The sequence below is a fragment of the Accipiter gentilis genome, chromosome 26 (assembly GCF_929443795.1).
Source record: "Accipiter gentilis chromosome 26, bAccGen1.1, whole genome shotgun sequence".
Classification (NCBI taxonomy): domain Eukaryota; kingdom Metazoa; phylum Chordata; class Aves; order Accipitriformes; family Accipitridae; genus Astur; species Astur gentilis.
This window is the reverse complement of record NC_064905.1, coordinates 19069891-19088341: the sequence shown is the minus strand read 5'-3', so window position 1 is coordinate 19088341 and position 18451 is coordinate 19069891. Positions and strand designations below refer to the sequence as shown.

General features: G+C 48.3%; 1 protein-coding gene across 1 annotated transcript; it reads left to right on the top strand.

Annotated features, from left to right (window-relative positions):
- The first annotated feature begins 1416 nt into the window (after positions 1-1416).
- SLC25A48 (solute carrier family 25 member 48) lies at positions 1417-17195 on the top strand. Its single transcript, XM_049829958.1, is given in 8 exon segments — positions 1417-2003; positions 4023-4066; positions 7606-7677; positions 8266-8518; positions 9793-10041; positions 11298-11431; positions 15242-15422; positions 15425-17195. Coding segments are annotated over 8 exon segments (1017 nt in total). The 5' UTR covers positions 1417-1957; the 3' UTR covers positions 15463-17195.
- Positions 17196-18451: the final 1256 nt, after the last annotated feature.

Genomic DNA, 18451 nt, shown 5'->3' with positions numbered 1-18451 from the left:
ACAGTTTCCCTGAAACCCGCTCTGCACCATTAGAGACTTGATGCTTGAGGAAAACTCTCCTCATGGAGAACGTGCATTGTTATATACATTGAAAAATCTAAAGTTTCAGGTGTAGATTATCTGAGCTGATAACCATGCACCTAATATCAAATTTCTGTAAGCAACTTCTAGACAAAAGCTCCCTTCAGCCAACTCGGTGATAAGGTTTCTTGCATATATGTGCATGCACATAAGGGGACATTGTTTTAAGGTCTTTTTGTGGAAAATATTCATTTATTAATGGAAACTAAAGTACTGATTATTTAAGCAAAAATGTTAAATGTTTATATTTTCAGCCAGTATTTTCAGGATTCAGGATTTCTTGTTTATGAACTATCAACATTTTCCATAGTTACCAGAATACGTAGACAAAATACATTTCAGCAAAACCCAGTCTGGTATTCCAAGGCGGCAATGTAGCAAACCCGATGCCAATCTTTTTAGAAAGCTTCCCAAACTGATCCAAGGAGCTGCTATCTGCAGAAATCTGACCTCTATAGAACAAAATTCGCTTTGGGCTATAGTAAACCACGGCCAGATGAGACAAATGTATACGTATACATACGGTGGCAAAGTGCCAAGGCAGCTTTTGCAGAGCCCAGTCGTGCCCCTGGAGTCCAAGAGGACTTTTCTGATGGAGTTGTGAGCACAAGGATATCAGTGATCTGGTGAAGGACCAGAAGGATGTCCTGCTATTGAGTGGCTGGGTGCTATTCAGGAGTAAGACATTAGGTTTACTAATTGAAAGTGCCACCCAGGAGGCACAACGGCCAGGCTGGGCTCAAAATCAGGTATTTACCATTTGAGAAAGAGAGCCCAGTCTTCAGTGCCCATCAGAAAGGCTTGTTAGGGATTGCCAGAAAAGGGTTTGAGATCAAAACAGAAAATATCCTTACGCTGATCAGTGCCTGGTTCGTTCCTAACACTTGTGGTTCTGGCTGCCCAGTTAAAAAACTGAAAAAAAAAAAAAAAAAAAAAAAAAGACTGACGAGGGTGAAAAGGAGCATCTGGCATGAAAGGGGAACTAAACAGAGCTGGGCTCTCGACTCTGGGAAAGACAGGACTGAGGGAGAAGCAGGTAATAGAGGTACAAGAAGATTATGAATGCTATGGAAAAGGAAGGAGGTGGAAAGCGATTGTCCATTGCTTGCCAAAATACGGAAATTGGGGATACCTCCTGAAAAGGTAATACAGAAATCGGGCGCATCTCCTGAAAAGACGAGGCAGCGTGATTTCAATGAAGTAAACGGAGACGTTTTTTCAGTTGAGCGAGGCTGTGCGAGTTACACTCCTTCTCCCAGCACTTCCATCTTCAATTCCAGACTTTCTTCCCCCCAGCCCCCTCTTTTTTTCCCCTTCACGCAGACCCCCCCGCCCCTCCTGCCTGCTCTTCCCCTCTCCTCCATCCGACCGCCCCCCGCGGTCAAGAGGACCCTGCTCTGCCCCCTGTGACCTGACAGCCGCCAGCATCAGTCCCACGGGAAACCCCCGCTCTGTCCCCACCGTCAACCCCCCTCCCCACGCCCACCCGAGACCCTCCCCAGCCCCGGTGGGTGTCTCCCCACCGCCGGCCCCTGCGCGGCGCCTTTAAGCCCCGTTGCGTGATGTCAGTGCGACTGGGAGACACTGGGCGGCGGGGCTGCCGCTGGGAACGTGGTCCGTGGGGGACCCCCTGCCCGCTGGGGACCCCCTTTTGCCCGGCGGGATCCCCTTTTGCCCGGTGGGGACCCCCTTTTGCCCGGTGGGGACCCCCTGCCCGCCGAGACCCCCTACCCGGTGGGGACCCTCTACCCACTGAGACCCCCTTGTCCGGTGGGAACCCCTTGTCCGGTGGGGACCCCTCCTCCGGTGGGGACCCCCACTGCCCGGTGGGGACCCCCTTCGCCCCCCGCCGTAGGGCCGGGCTCGGCAGCGCAGCATGGGCAGCCTTCAGCTGCAGGACTTCGCGGCGGGCTGGGTGGGAGGTAAGTGGTGCCGTGGGCTCTGGGTGGGTGGGTGGGTGCGTGGGAATAAAATCCTCCCGTGTCACCTACGGTCTGTGCCTCCGACCGGCGTGCTCGTAGCACCCGTGGATGTGCGGTTTGTTTTGCTTCGTTTCGACTCCGAACTGCGGTTTGATCCCATTTCCACGGGCGGGATGCTTCAAATTTAAGTATCGGGACGTGTGTGATGCTGCTGCCCTCCCAGGGAGGGGGGTGTGCCTCGGGGAGTGGGGGGGGGGGCGGCTGCCAAAGCCACCCCGGCACGTCCCCGACACCCACGGGCTCTCTTTTCCTTGCTGTCACGGCTGGAAAACACCCCCCGGGTTCGGGGGGGGGAGCAGCCGGGGGCTCGCAACAACCAACCCGGGGTCCCCCCGGCACACACCCACCCCCGGGAGAGGCACGGTCTGGCTTTCCCCCCACCCCCCAGCCATCCCACCAGGGCAAACAGGTTGATGGCTGGGGCAGCAGTGCTGGCAGAGAGGGGTTATCGATCCGGTCTACTGAAAATGCTGATTGCAAACACCGGGAAAATAGATATCGGCAAGAAAAGGAAAAGTGAGGATGTGTGGAGGCACCAGTAATGGAGGATGTCTTCCAGAACTGAGAGTTCCCACTGGGTTTAACAGCTGATAAGGTGCACAGCTAAGCTGTCCGGCTTCCCCGGGTGGGCTGCGGGGGCGGCAGGGCCGAGGGTCAAGCGTGGCACTGACGGCCGCAGACCGGAGCTCTGCCCGGGCTACTGCTCACACCAGGCTCAGGAAGGGGGTGTGAGACGGCTCATGGATCCTGACCAGCCAGACGAGGTTAATAGGTTAGCCAACTCTAAAAAACCCCAGAACGTCTGCCAAAAGGTTATTGCGAGCAGCTGATTTTTGGATCTTTGCAGCCTGCAGAGGCTTCATAGCATGCAGTCGCTCTCTCTGCCCCTCTGCCCCTGTGCTATTGCCACACACCCCCAGGAGTGGGACGGGATGTCCAAGGGGGTGAACAACCACCAGAACTCAGTGTCGGTGGCAGCGGACAGTTTTCATGCATAGCGCTGGACCGTGGGTGGTCTTGGGTTAAGGTCCAGGAGGAGAGGGGACGTTTTATAATATGTTTTTGAGTAAAGTCATAATGTGTTGACCAAGGACATGATGCTATTTTCAGTCCTAATCCACTACAAGCGGGAAATTTCACGTAGTCTCTAAAGCACTTGGGGACAACGGTTTACACAGAGACTTGCAAATGGGGAAGCAGCACAAATTACCCCCCATCTCCACAAACACCCTAAAAACTGCCGGTGGTGTTCGCAACAAGCACGCAAACCCATATCCCGGCCGTGGCACGTGGGTTGCTCTGTCCTCCCGGAGAAGGGGGAAACCAAGCTGTGCTCTGCCCTGCCACGGGGGCTCCTTTCTGGCAGTGAGTGGCACGAGTAGGTGGGCAGGATGGTAAGGAGAATGGGCCAGTTTCTCCCAGAGAACCATGGGGAATGAGGCTGGATGGACTGTAGGGATCAATACAGAGCAGGATCCTCTTTACCTGAATCGTCTCTGACAGGTATCTCTATAAACTGCTCTTAAACCAGCAAAGGATGGGGGTTCACAGTCCCTGTCAGCAGTCAGCTCTAGAGCATCTCTATCTAATGAAGAAAAATGCATTTCCTTGTGTCTAACCTAAATCTCACCATTTTGAGGCTAAAAATTTGCATGAGCCTACAAGAGTGCGAGAGGGGTTGTTCGTAGACAAATACAACACCTCCTCCTCTTGCTCAGATGCCTTTGAGACGTAAAGTTGACAGAGTCCAGGAGAGTATTCAAGGAAAGACGTGCAAGCGTTTCTGCCCAGCTTTTACCTGTCGTCAGAGACGGGGCACCGTACTGGGGATTGCTCTGGCTTGGCCCAATACAACTGTTCCTATGGAAATCTCTCCTCCTCCCCTATAAACCCATTGCTTCCTGTCCCATCACAGAACCTTATTCAATGTTTTGCATAATACTTTGCTTTCATCCCCAGGAGCTGCCAGCGTGGTTGTGGGCCACCCCCTGGACACAATCAAGGTAAACCACTTTTGAACCGTGCTCTCCCATCACCACCCAAAACCCCACTGATGGGAAGGTGGCCTCTCTCTAACTGACGCTTCAGAAGCCCTTCACTTCCTCACCCCAAGGAGGAATTTAGCCTAAGTAGAAATGTTTTCATAGACTTTCTTCCTCTCCAATGCTTATTTTGAACAAGAAACTAAAAGAACTGGCTGATACATGCGAGTTCCTCTAGTGAGGATTAATGCTGAAAATTAAATCTGGCCTTACTTAGTGTGTGGTTTACCTAACAGTTTACCGAACAGTTCTGCCAATGTTTTATTGAACTTTGCCACAGACAAGTATTCAAAGGGCAACAGGGGAACTATATTTGTTTTGCTGCAGGCGCATTTTTATGTGTTTTCCTAGTGTTGGCAAAGCTGGAAGGGCAGAGTGCTGAGATTTTATCCCAGGGCTATGAGATACAGTATTTACTATTCCTGCAAGACAATTATTCCTCAGAGGGAAGTGTTTAGAGATGCCAGAAGATATTTGCTAGCATGATGCAGACAAGCCCATGCACACACCGATACAGCCTGGCCCAACCAAGTTTACTGTCCATACTGATACAGAAATATAGAAGATGATCCTGTTCCTTTCTCTTCTTGTGCAGTGCGATAGGCATCTCTGGCCAGCTTTCATCGCTTCAGCTGCTCTGCCCACACGCTCTGATCTGGTTCAAGCCTTGTTCCTGGCACCAGGCAGGGCTGTCAGATGTGGCAAACCCAAGAGCCAGTGGTCCTGTTTGCACCTTAGAGACCCTTGGAGGGCAATGGGGAGGAGGCAGGGTCCAGCGCAGCCCACGCCACATCCCTTCCCCAGCCACTGCAGCCATCCCCTTGCACGACAGCCGCCTCTCCTGGGATCAGGAGATGGCCTGCCAGCCCTATCCTTTCTGAGCTGCTAAGGTGATACCAGCCCTGGAAGCATCGCCGCAGGAGGACGGGCGCAGACCCCGTGCTGGAGGAGCCGCACGGCTGCCCACGCTATCCCAGCCATGGGTAGGGCCAGGGCACGGGCAGCGCAGGCAGGCTCTGCCCAGGGTTACCAAGGCAATCCTCATCTCAGGCTGGCCATCAGAGCATCGCTGCCAGGTTTGGGGGAGTTTGGCAACAACTGAGAGAGGATCCTGCTGGGAAACATCGAGTTTCTGGATGCCAAGAAAGAGCGAGCCCATCCTTCAGTGCTTATAAAGACAACTGTCAGGCTGACCCCTCTGTTGTCCTTGGCTTTGGACGTTGCCTGGGAATACCAAGTAGGCAGACTTGTTATCTTTCCAAATTTAGCGGAAGGGAAGTGGAAAGGAGAGTTTTTACACAGCACTAAGCCAGCAAAGGGGCAGCTCAGTGGCATTCGCAGCCTCCGGGGACGGGGGGGTCCTTCCCCACCTGGAGGAGAGGACAGGACTGAACGAAAGGTTGGGTGGGGTGTGTGGTATCCACACCACGGTTCCCACCAAGCAGGTCTCCTCCTTCAGCTGGCCCCTTCCCAGCGTCGCAGCTTCCATCAAACCCAAGCAGCTGGTTTTTTCCACGGCCTCATGGAATTTTAAATGGTTTTACATTTACTCACTTTTCATCTTCCACATTGCATTCATTTCCCCAGAACTTTCTTCAGTTTCTGGGTGTCACCCAAGAGCCCTATCTAATCAAAATGTAACAAAAAGGAGAACTTTCCTGAGGAATATCCATACTGGTGTCAGTTGACTTTGACAGAGATGCCAGCAGGGGTTTCAGTGCTGGCTGTTAACAGCTTATCTAAGGGGCACACGTGTGAGAAGCAGTTTGTGAGGACACTTGGTTGCCCTCAGTTACTCAAAAAATGTATTAACTTGAACCTCTAAATACCTGGTTACTGTGTAAAAGAAAAAAATGCCCATGCAGGCCAAAGAGAAACGTCTGGGCTAAGCGTGCAAATGAAGCCAGGAAGGAATGAGGGACTGTGCACCGTGGTCGCCCTGTCCTGGGCTCCTCGGGCTGCAGCCTCCCTCCCCGCCAGCCCCCCCTGGCCCCGTTACCCCCAGTGTGAGTCACGGCATGCACCGGTCTGCACCCACGGCCCGGGCCTGCCTGCGTTGCACAACGCGTGCTGCATAAGCCGTAGCCGGCATCTTCACGTATCAGCTTGTTTCTAAGGGCTCAGTACATATTCTGCTTTTGCTGCCGCCTTCTCTGTGGCCTCCGGCCAGGCGCGGAGCGGAGCGGCGGTGCTTGGTGCATGCAGATGGCTGCACGGAGCAGCCCCGGGGGTGAGGGGTTGAGCCCAGGTTTTGGACCTTCCCGCTCCCCGGTCAGGGTCCCACCACGGCACCCCACCGGCCAGCCTCTTGCAGGGCTCTGGGCCAAATGATTGGGTCATTCAACCTGCTATTTGCTGTCCAAAAGCTCTCCCCAGGCACAAACTCTGGAGGTCACGCACTCCTCTGGGCTTAAAATTCCCAAATAAAATTCCTGCTTCACCCTGGTGTAAGTCAGGGCTGAGCCACCGGAGGGGACTGGGCACTGTCCCTCCAGCGCAGGTTGGCACTGTCCCCTCCAAGCTTCATTTCATCACTCCTGCTAGCAGCATTGCTGATGGGTATGACCAGAAATGCTGTCCCCATTCCCTAAAAACATCCCCGACAGACCACGTGTGAGTGTCTTCCTACAAAAAATGAGCTCTGGCCTCAGCCAAGATCAGCCCCAGGTCCTGCGAACTGAATGGGGTTTCCGTTTCCTCACACACCTCTAAGCCCAAACAAAAAAATGCATCCCTTGTTAGGATGGGTTTAGTGCAAACTTGTGAGCAGCTTGAACGAAAGATGATCTAAATATATGTGGGGGTATATGAATATATGTGAGAAGGGGAAAGTATGTTGAATCATACAGGCTTTGTCGTGACTTAAATGCCATTTCTTACAGCTGTTGTAGGCATTTTTTGGAAGGCATATAACCATTGCTTTCCAGAAACAAAACGTCTTTGTTGGAAATGATGTAAAAATGGATTTTTGAGCGAAGCATGGAGAATTTCTGAGATGGAGCTGAACTATTTTGGCTCTGTTTAGTATTTCTGTGTCTTAGAATCCACCTTGGATCAGAAGGGCCCTGGAAGCCTCCCAGGGGATCTCTCCTTTCCATCCTTCAGCAACGCATCCCAACCTCCACTGCGAGTCCCCGAACGGAGGAGACCACATCACTCTCCAATTTCCACATAAATCATGAACTTGCCAATGATAGCATCGCACACCAGCACTCTGCTGGGCCGGGCCAGGGTAGCTGGTCTGGTCTCGAGAACAATCTGACAGTCATCGATTCCAGATGTTGCAGAAAGCTTCAGACCTCTGAGGTCCTGTTTAGCCCAGCTTCTGGCAAAGTTCAAGGGGGGGTGGATGCATATATATCTTATTTTATTGCTCTGTTTTCTTTACAACTAAGGAAAGATTCGCTCTCAAAGCAAAATACACATTGTTTACGTAGCATGAGCTTTCATTGGGCTGGAAGCATGGGATTTTAACTGCATTTCATGAATGTATTTTGCAGACTCGTTTGCAAGCTGGACAAGGGTATGGAAATACACTCAACTGCGTTCTCACTGTGTACAGAAATGAGTCTGTAAGTCCTTTACCTTACTTAAAATGTGCTAGTAGAAAATGCAAATAGATAAATAGATCAATACATAAAGCAATTATACAAAATCACTGTTGACACCAGCAGTTATATGAAGACCAATAAAGTCCGTGCAATTGAGCCTGCAAATCCCTACAGCCTACTCTTGCTTAACTCTAAGGTAAATCTCTTGGCTACTCCTATAGGGAAAAGACATATCCCTGGCATGGAGTGATAAATAACACTGCCACGTGGGTCAGGGTGTTACATCCGCAGTGCCTCTTTTGCCCGTACCTGCTGGCAAAGCTCTACCGGAGGTATTTGGCTGACTTTGGTGATTCCAGGACAGAAGCTGGCCATAAGAGGGACTTTTATGTGGGTTCCTGTGCTTTCAGCATATCCTGTATTCTGCACAATCTTTGCAAGTCTTTAGCAGTACGAATTAATTTTAATTTGCTCAGCATGTGCAAACAAACGGTTGGTTCCAGGAGACATCTGGTACTTGGATTTGCATTTCTGGCCTGATAGACAAGTTGGGGTTTATGTTGCTCAGTCCCGTTAGCTCTCTTAACTCCTGCTCCCTTCCCCGGGTAGGTGGCTGGCTTCTTCAAAGGCATGTCCTTCCCGCTGGCCAGCATCGCCGTCTACAGCTCCGTGGTGTTCGGCGTCTTCAGCAACACGCAACGGCTCCTCAGCCAGCTCCGCCACGGAGACCCATCTCGCACGCCGGAGCTCGCAGACATGGCTCTAGCCAGCACGGTGGCAGGGTTCGTCTCCGCGGCCATCGGCACTCCTGTCGACCTGGTAAAGATAAGGCTACAGATGCAAACGCAGCCGTACATTGAAGGTAGGAAGCAAGAGTTTCTCCCTCATTTCTCTCCCAGTTCTTGGTGTTTACTGAGAGCTTTAGGACAACTTCGCTTCAAGGCCTGGCTCTCTGCTGCCTCGGGCCACTGCAATTGAGCTAAAAAAGCTTCATTCTGCCTCGGGATGGACCCCATCCTGCTCAGCTCAAGGGGAGGGTTTTCATCAATGACATTGATGAGAACTCCGCCGTCCTTTCCAGCTGATTGGGTTCCGTAATGAACACAGGGACAGGTCTGCTCAGGACCAGGAGCTGTGGGAGCCACCTTCCCCACACGGCCGTGGGGCAGGAACAGTGAGTCCCCGGGCTAGCAAGTCCCCAGGCTGTTGGGTCCCCTAGAGATCCCACCAGCAACACCACAGCTGCCAGTGGTAACGCCAGCTCCCCATCTCCCATCGCACACTCTCAGTCCCAAATATATTTGCCCATAACCCCCTCTCTGTTATTCTACCCTCCTCTGTTCAAAAGCAGAAATTACACGTCCGTTTTTGAAAACCGCTGGTTTATTCGCAGCAGGGTTACAGGTACCCAGGCGCAGGTAAGACGGGTCAGGAGGGGACACAGGCAGGATGGCAGTGGGCAGCTGTAACCTCTCCAGAACCTGCAGAAAGGAGTTGCTTCTGCTCGAGATGGTGGCTGAATTTCATCGCAGGCTGCCAGCACGGAGCAAACCCCACAGGAGCATACGCATAGCTGAAGGACGAGACGGCACAGCTTCAGAGCTGAACAGCTTGGATTTCAGCAGTTTCAGAAACACCTTTCTCATGATTGCAGCTGTGGTGTTTAACTCTGAAATACTGACATTTTTGTATTGCTTTGATAAAATAATATTATGCCCATTTTTAAAAGCCTCCATGCAGTTTAGCAACCTAATGCCCTTTGCAAAAGCAACTTGGTCTACGTGGCAAGGGCCAGACTCTGAAGATTTCAAGGCTTTCAGAGGTGCAGCTTGGCACCAGAGGCAGTTAAAATCCACGAAAATTGGGCACATAGCCTTAAACTCATTTGGAAATCTCACTAGGCACATACTTATTGGGAGGCATGCAATGCATTTAAGAAAAATCTGTCCTGAAGTATCTAAATATCTTTCAAAAATGGACCTAAGTCCTCTATCTTAAAACTTTTTTTCCCATGCTACATATTGATCCCAGCAAAACAAAATGGATGGCAGTGATTTCTGTTCAATGGTGGTGGGGTTTTGAGAGGAGTTCTGCAGCAATATGTCTATTATAACGGTTGTATTTTTTTTTTTGCAGCAAACATTAAACTAAAGCCCACAGTTCCTGGTTTTCCTGTGTACCAAGGCCCAATTCACTGCTTTAGGACAGTCCTACAGAAAGAGGGGATAGCAGGAATATACCGAGGCGCGGGCGCAATGCTTCTGAGGGATGTTCCTGGGTACTGCTTCTATTTCATCCCTTACACATTTTTCTGTGGTTGGATTACGCCTGATGGATGCATTTCGCCTAATCCCTCCTCCATCTGGCTGGCAGGGGGTGTAGCAGGTAAGCCCATTTTTTTCCGACAACACTGGAAAACAAGGATGGGAAGGTTCCCAGGGCAGATTACGGGGTGGCTCAGGGGCCACCACATCCTCCTGGTCACCAGGAAAGGACATGGGGCTGAACGACCTTTCTCCCCCCTGACCAAGTTCCCTAGCACCACGACCGCACTTTACAACTTGCCAAACTTTATGGAAGTCACGTTATCAGACCTTCATCGGGCTCAATGTCAGCAAGAAAGAAAACACCCAGTGCCTTCATCTCCCTGGATGTCTCACAGCAGCCTGCGTATCACATTGCCAGCGATACGCGGCAGCCAAGATGCCTCCAGTAGAGGACTTCAACCTGTTGGCTGCCCACCAGGAGGGTGTGCACCCTACCCATGCGCAGCAGAAGCAGAGTTGACTGTTACTGATCTTCTTTTTTTTCCCCCGTGTACACCTGCCAGTAAGACCGGCGTGTGCATCCCTCACCATGCTTACCTGTGTAAGGTCATCCCTACACCCGCTCCCCATTTCTTGGCCATTTCTAAATTGCAGACCCCTAAATGCAGATCAATCCTTAGCTCAGGTAATGATTACAAAATGCTGTCTCCATTTCTCCTGCAAATAGACAGAGCCCTGGCCCACCTGGACAGCTTCTCTAAAATGCCCCAACACTCACATAGTTCCAAACAAACTCTTGTCTGTCCAACTGGGACATGTATTGCAGTCACACACTGACCTTTTCAGAAAGGCAAAACATCCCACTCAGCAGCAGGGTAATCAATGTAAATAGATGGCTTCATTATTGGAATGATGATGTATCTCAGCTGTGTGGAGCCTAATCCTGTTTGCATAAGAAGAACCTGCCTCTTATTTGCATTCTCAGCTCAAACTTTGCTTTTCAACAGTATTATCCGAGGAGTCCAGTTTTTCTGAAATTGCCCCAAGTGGCAGCTGCCTGCAGCTCGGGTTCTCCTCACGGCGTGTTCATGCCCCACCAGAAGCATGGCAGAAGATGTATTCGCACCTGGGGGAGCACCTCCTGGGCTGCCTGCATTTGACTACCAGCGTAACCCCCAAAATCTCAATGCTTCTTCAGAAACAGGGAACTTTGTTCCCAGAAATACCATTGCTGTACCTGAGTAGGGTGAATGCCCTGAAACGAAAATCCCATGAGTATGATGCGGTAGATGAGAGGTGAATTTCTGAGTTCACTGACCTGCGGCCAAGGAAATATAGCGAAGAAATTGTTCAAATACTTCTGCATTTTTCTAGGAGCCATTTCCTGGGCGATTGCTACTCCAATGGATGTTGTGAAAACTCGACTTCAGGCAGATGGAGTTTATTTAAACAAGTACAAAGGGACCCTTGACTGTATCTTGCAGAGCTACCAGAACGAGGGCTTAAAAGTAAGTGATATTTGAAGTAAAATCTGGGTATTAGACATTTAATTTTCAATTGGGAAATATAATGGCTGTTACAAACTTATCTGCAGGATTGAGAGACAGCTAAAGCCAATTACTGCTAAATTATAATAATGACAGTAGGTAATTACAGGGCAGATTCTTTCTAAATCATAATAGTGAGAGTAATAATGTGCTTTACAGCAATGAAAAAATGAATGACTGGGGGTCACAGTCTGCTGGTGTAATTAACTGAAAATAACACTTCATGTCAGTGCATTTAATTGTGAACATGATTTGACTTATTATAAATCAGAGGTAGAGAATCTTGCCTCTGTGATTACTTCTACAAAATGCAGAGCTCAAATATTTCCCATTGACATCAAAGTCAGTGGGAACCGATTCCAGTGGGACGGTGCTGGCACCCCAGGTGCGTTTGATTGCCTTGGGCAATGCTTTGATGGAACTGATGCTGCATTTTGCACTGCCCATCCTCATTTTGCACTAAGATAGAGTTGATTGACGATGTTCTTAAATCAGAATTGCTTTGGTTTCAAACATGAAGGGCGGCTGTGTGCCAAAAAGCACTTATCTCCTTTTTCTGACTTTGTCTATTAGTGTAATAAAAGATGTTTGCTCTACCTGCAAACTTTGCCTCAGTTAAATGTGAATGGCAGAGAACCAGGGTTTGCAGCTTTATTGCACTGCCAATACATCGTTATGAAAAGCAACATCTTCTGATATTGAAATAAATCTGTATTTAAGTTGTCATCAAAACATCATGTGGGCTCTTAGCTCCAAAGTGTTATTTTTCACATTCTGAGGGAAAATAACAAGTCGCAAAAAGAAAAATAACCTGCAAAATCACAACTCGGTGTGATTTAAATATTTGCCAACATGCCACTATGTTATGCCAGCCGTCACAGGACCCTGCAGTCTGGTTCGTTTTTTGCCGTTGAGTGAAGAAAGTCACAGTCCTAGGAAGCACAGGCACCCGGAGAGATGCTAAAGACCACACTTGGATGGTCAGAGGAGGGTCAGGGTGCCCCAGGCTCTACGCAGGCTCCCTGCCCTGTGCGTTCAGTTTGGCATGCAGTTTCATGCTAAAACATAGGGTAGCTGAAAAGGGAATTTCCGTGTGCTTTCCCTTCTCTCTCCATCCTCATCCTCACTCCCCACCCTCCTTGTCCTGCCTGAATATTCACAACTAATTCAGGCACTTAGGTTTTTTTGTTTGAGGTTGAGCTGCTTGCAGTTTGTCTGCTATCACGCCTGGCATGCGGACCAAAGCCAGCAATAGGGTTGAGTAATAGTTGATAAGACTAGATCCTTCTCTCATAAGGAAAATCTTTTTATATGTTGGGAGACACACAACTGGTAAATAGCAAACCCAGGTCTGGATGTTTTCATTCTGGGACAAAGGAACAAAATTTGCAGTGCTGAAAATAATTGCCTGATGTACACAAAAAAATGTAAATATAGCCCTCTTCTTTCTCCGTAGTCAGGTGTGTTCATTCTGAGGAGAAAAATTTATGCCTCTGTGCTTTTCTTCATAAATCTTCATTACTATTTAACCTGGCACTCTAGTGTAACTTTACGGATGCTGCAAAAGTTTGAATTTCCTCCCAGAAAATTCTATATTTCCTAACAAAATAAAACACCCCAATAAATTGAGTAATATCCTAAATATCCCAATATTGCAATTTCACGTTGCAAACTCCTTCCTAAACTATGTGAACATATTTTGATTCTATCTCGTACAAGTCGGCACCATGCACTGGATTTATTGGACATACGATACGGTGCTGTTTAGCAGAGCTCAGTATTTCAGGGGAAATCCTGGTTAGACACTTAAATCTATGGGCTTCTGGTCTTGGAGACGAGATCTTCCATGCTTTCTTACAGTAGCCGTGGGAGCTTTGCCTTTGTAAAGCTTAGAAGGGGGCTTGCTTTGCTGATGTTAGTTTTCATGTCTATTCTGAACTTCTGGTGTTTAGATTAGTGACCACAGTGATTAGCCTGGGTGGTTAATGGAGAGATTTTGTGAGAAACAGGCCAGCAGAGATACTCCCTGCAACCATCATTTTGTAAATAGGCTCACCCCAGCACAAGTGGTTTGTGCACAGACTTGCACATACCAGGCAACAGTGTTTGTAGCTGGGGGGGGATGTTCAAAGGGAGACAAGCCAACACGAGGAGCAAGGAGTGACAAAGACCCCTCTCCACTTTCCAGAAAGCACTTTACTCTTCAAGCACTTAAGAGGCAGAGGTTCTTTCACTCTTGTAAGTCCCAGCAACTTTTTAAAAAATATATATTGAGCAGAATGAGGAAGCCTGGCTGTGGATATTTATTATCTTAATGAAAGAAAATGCTGGGATACGTATGGGCACCAAAGCTTGACCTTAGGAACCCACATGTGAAAAAATCAGCTTCTATTGAATATTTTTCCCAAAGCCAGTGGTGAGAGCAATTTCTCAGCAAGGTACAGAGTAAGTCTAGTTTTCTGTCGATTGAGAAATTCTTTCTGTGCTCAAAGGTGAAACCTGCAAAATAGTCCATGTGGCACAGTGCCCACATTGGCTGGGCTGGCTTGCAGCCACACCGCTCCCTCTCCGCTTTCCAAAAGTCTTCTGCGGCCACAGACCCGGGCCCTGGAGTCAGAGCATTTGCTGCATGAAAGCAACAGACTTCTAGTTCTACCCTGAGGTCTGAACGATCCCCACACGCTTAGGTATGCAAAGGGAAGGAGGGACTGTAGCTAGGCAGGACGACACTAGAAGATGGTTTAGGTTTCTTGCTTTCTGCTCTACCCCACTGGCAGGAGGCCATTTTTTTACCCTTTCCCTCTTGTAACTCTTGTCGGCAGTTACCGATGGGGGTCCATAGGGAGCATGGAGCACAATAATACCAAACCAGTGACTTTTGCCATTGAGTTTCCGTTCTCCAGCGCAGACTTTGGCAAAGACCAGCAGTGAGAACTTATCTTCTGAGCAAACCAAGATTTGGTTCTTCAGAATCCCACCGTGACTTCATTCAATGTTTTCTTCTTCTTCTTAAAATAGCCAGTATATTCCTGTGCTCTAACCTTTCTCCATCCCCAACAGGTCTTTTTTAGGGGCATCACGGTCAATACAGTGCGAGGATTCCCAGTGAGTTCAGCCATGTTTCTTGGCTATGAACTTTCCCTCAAAGCAATGAAAAGAGACCAAACTGAGACCAATCCTTAACTTCCAGGTCAGCGCATAAAGACCCTCTAGCTTTATTAAAATTAGAGAATTAATCTTTGAATCAAATGGAGTCACAATTGTATAGATCCTCTGAAAGTCAGATAACTCACATGGGTACCTACATCTCAATAGTCAAACACTTTCAAATTTGGGTCTGTGGGATCTGGAGCAGACAATAGATGTGCCGATGGATTTTGGTTTCATTCCAGATCTGGAATTTCACTGCAATCTTTTCTGATTGTTGTGATTGTTTTGATTAGTATGAATCAGAAAAGAAAATCTGAAAGGAGAATATTCTCCAATGTTTTATAAGTTTTGAAATACCCTTCTCCCTAAAGTCCCTGCACAGTATCCTTTCCTCCCTTGATCCATTCACAAAGACCTGAAATTAAGCCCTTTCAAAGTGTCTTGACTATCAGCTCACAGTTTTACTCTTTCCCTCATAAACCTAGGGTTGTATAAAGGAGCAGCATTAAAAATATCTGATTAAAGAAACTTTTTAAGCGGTTAAATACTCAAAATTATTCTTGCCAGTCTTTGCTGTTTTCTGCAGTACTTCATAAACCTCCTTCTTTCTTATTTCAAAAGTGTTGCCAAGAAGACCTGAAAGTCTCCTACTTTCCTGAGCCAAATCAGCAGTGTGGTGTTGATGAGGGCTCAGCTGCTCTGACCGAAGACTCCTGTCCTGCACCTACAGCACCTGCTTTCTCTTCTACCACAGACTTAGTCCCTGGAGGACTCCGAAAACTGCACCAGCTCAATCAAATGCAAAACTATTTTCTTATCGAATCTTTCACTCTGTTGTCTAAGAGCACCTTAATAATTCCCATCGTTGGGCTTTCTCACTGATGACATTTTTCCCATTGAGCCAAGGGAACAACTTACTTCCCTTACCCACACGAATGAGATGATACACCCAAACCCAGCCCACCCAACACCAGCTGATGGAGCATCTTTTGTACATCACTGCATATAAAGCTCATCTTTCTTGTGAACAAGGAAAGGAGGAGGTGTTGCGAGTGTGCAGGTGCTTTTTGTGTAGGAAGGCCTAGATTCCCACCAAATCCTAGCTTGCTTTCACGATCAAAGAAATGCATGACTCCACGCATAAGAATGGATACTCGTGTTTTACATCACAGAACTCTTCAGTTGGCACAATTTAACACACTATCATGGAAAAATGCAAAGGGCTTCAACAGCTTCAGTTTGTTATCCAAGGTATAAACAGAACTGGGATACAGGAGGATGTTAAAATTCAGAAACTAAGCTGCTCTTTTTCTTCAGAAAACAATAAAACAATTCTGCATTTCCTATAGATGGCTGCCTATTAATTTACCTAACTTGCCCTGTGTAGCCCGCCAGGGACCTACTAGAGGTATCTTGTTAGACCTTCTGATCTCCCTGACGTGATAGTCCAGCTTGCCAACTGCCAAACACTGCAGCCATCACTTTGCAGCCTTGAGAGACCATCACCAAAGGAAGTCTCTTCAAGGGATGCAGAGTTTACTCCAGACTATTCAGTAAAATACACAGGCCGGCTTCAGACCTCCAGCTCTTCGCTGCAATCCCACTGAGACAGCTGGGGCAGACCCAGGTCTCTCTTTGGTCTACCTCAGCCTTTCAATTATTCCAAGACCTTTTACATCACGTTTATTTCTGTTTATGCTGTTAAATATCTCCATGCTTTATTTTCTAAGCATGGAGCTTCTGATGCCAAAACCCAAGAAGAACCAGCTCCGCTGGGACACGAGGACTCTGGTGGCGCTGGCAGGAGAGGCTGAGGGGTAGCAGCCTCACATGCAAAGGGACACGTGGCATGGGGGAACAGTCTGAGACAACACTGTCCTCTGGGAGATGTATGGTTCCTCCCCATCTTCCTCTGGAGGAGAGGAGCTCTGGGGAAAAATGCCCAGCAATGGCAGTTTTAGTAGATGCCTTCAGTAAAGGTTTCTGAAGACAACCTGGAGCAGCTGTCCAGCTTCCCTCTGTAAGAGGAGGAGAAGGAAAGAGAAACTCCTACATCCTCCTCCCTGGACGAATGGAGGAATTGGTGACAAGACTTGAAGACCTTAGCGGAAAGTGCCTGAAAACTCGGGTCTGGAGCAGTACTCAGAAATGGGGTCCCCAACTTTGGGGTCCTCTTCACTGGGGCCCAAATTAAAACCAGGCATGTAGCTTCCCCCCCCAAAACTGGCCTTAAAAAGTGGGGGAAACAGCTGGTGTTGCTTCATCTCAGGACTTGCAGGCGTGGAGGCTCACAGTGCCTTTGAGCTTGGCAAGAACACAGGGAACTGTTTTCGATAAACAGTATGGATAAAATTGATGAGCCTTCACACAAGTATTTGTTGCTGGCTGCATTTAAGGATTCATCCTTTCCATGTTACCTATTTTAAGGCATATACGTAAAATATGTTCTTTAGATACAAAATATCACACGTCTCCAGGGATAATGCTTGGGAGACTGGTTTTTTCAGTGCAAATAAATGGTGATGCTTATCTGCCTGCATTATGTAAAATGGACCATGAATAATTAAAATGATGACGTTTGCAACAAGCTGTGTATCTGAATGATCCTGCCCTCACGGCGCCCAGGTTTGGTCTGTTCAGTGCCTCCCTGGGCGTAAAGCCCTGAGACACACACTGGAGTTGCATGGTGATTTTTCCTGATATTCTTCATCCAATTCAAACAGTTTTGAGATGGATGCCCAGGATTTACTTGGACAAAACTCTCGTGTAACACATACCTGCCAGAAGGAGCTGTCAGGGAGAGCTGTGGACTATGCGGTGTAGAAAGGGAGCAGAGGACAGAAAGCTTTTGATATAAAAAAATGCAAAGGAAGTGGGAAGTGAATAAAAAGTTTCAGCCACATGATGGCATCCTCGTCCGTGGCCGTGGTGCCGCTCGCTGGAGCTGCCAGGCAATCTTCTGTCTTGCTCCATTCAACTCTGAGTCCAGATTTGCTGCCAGACTGGTACACGCTCCCTTCCCAACAGGCAGCCCCACACTGGGCAGCGTGGAGGTCATTTTGGGGTGACACAGGGTCAGGCACAGCAAGGTTGGGACAAGCAGCTTTTGAGGCACAGCACTTTGTGGTACGGTTGTACCCATCGCTGTGATCGATCATAGCAGATCCCTGCACATGGAGCTTGATAAATATTCGGTCTTACTTTTGAATTAGTGAGTGTGTGGCTGTGTCACTGAGGAAAGAGGTCCAGCGGTGGGGTTGGGTGACACTGCAGGGGGTCAGCTCCATATCTCAAAGATGAGGGATGGCAATTACAATTTACGCACACAGAGACTTGACAGGTCTGTGTCTTGTGAATTATTTTCTTTATGATATAGCAAATGCATTAATTTTTAGAGTTAATATAAATATCATTATCCATTGATAGAAATTAGGATCTCTAGGGACCTGGTGATGGGAATTTAAAACAGTGCCTTGCCTGGCAGGCAAACAGCCATACATACACCTGATTCAAATCCCTTGTATGGGGCACTGATTGCATATATTTGTGATTTTTCCCCTGAATTACACAAAGGAAAAATGCCCCGTGTCAACGGAACTCAGGATACGGACCATGCTCCTCCGTCAGTGCTGTGGCCACAGTGACCTGCCATCGGTGGCACGTTCCCCAGCACCGTGCACGCTGGAGTGGGAGAAGCCAGCTGCTTGATAGCTTGTTCACAGATGCTCACAAAGCTCCACATTTCTGAGATAAATGCAGTAAATCCTGAAATTGGTAAAAAATGAGAAGGGAGGCAGAAGGACCAGGGCTACGTACTTTTAAGCTTTTCTT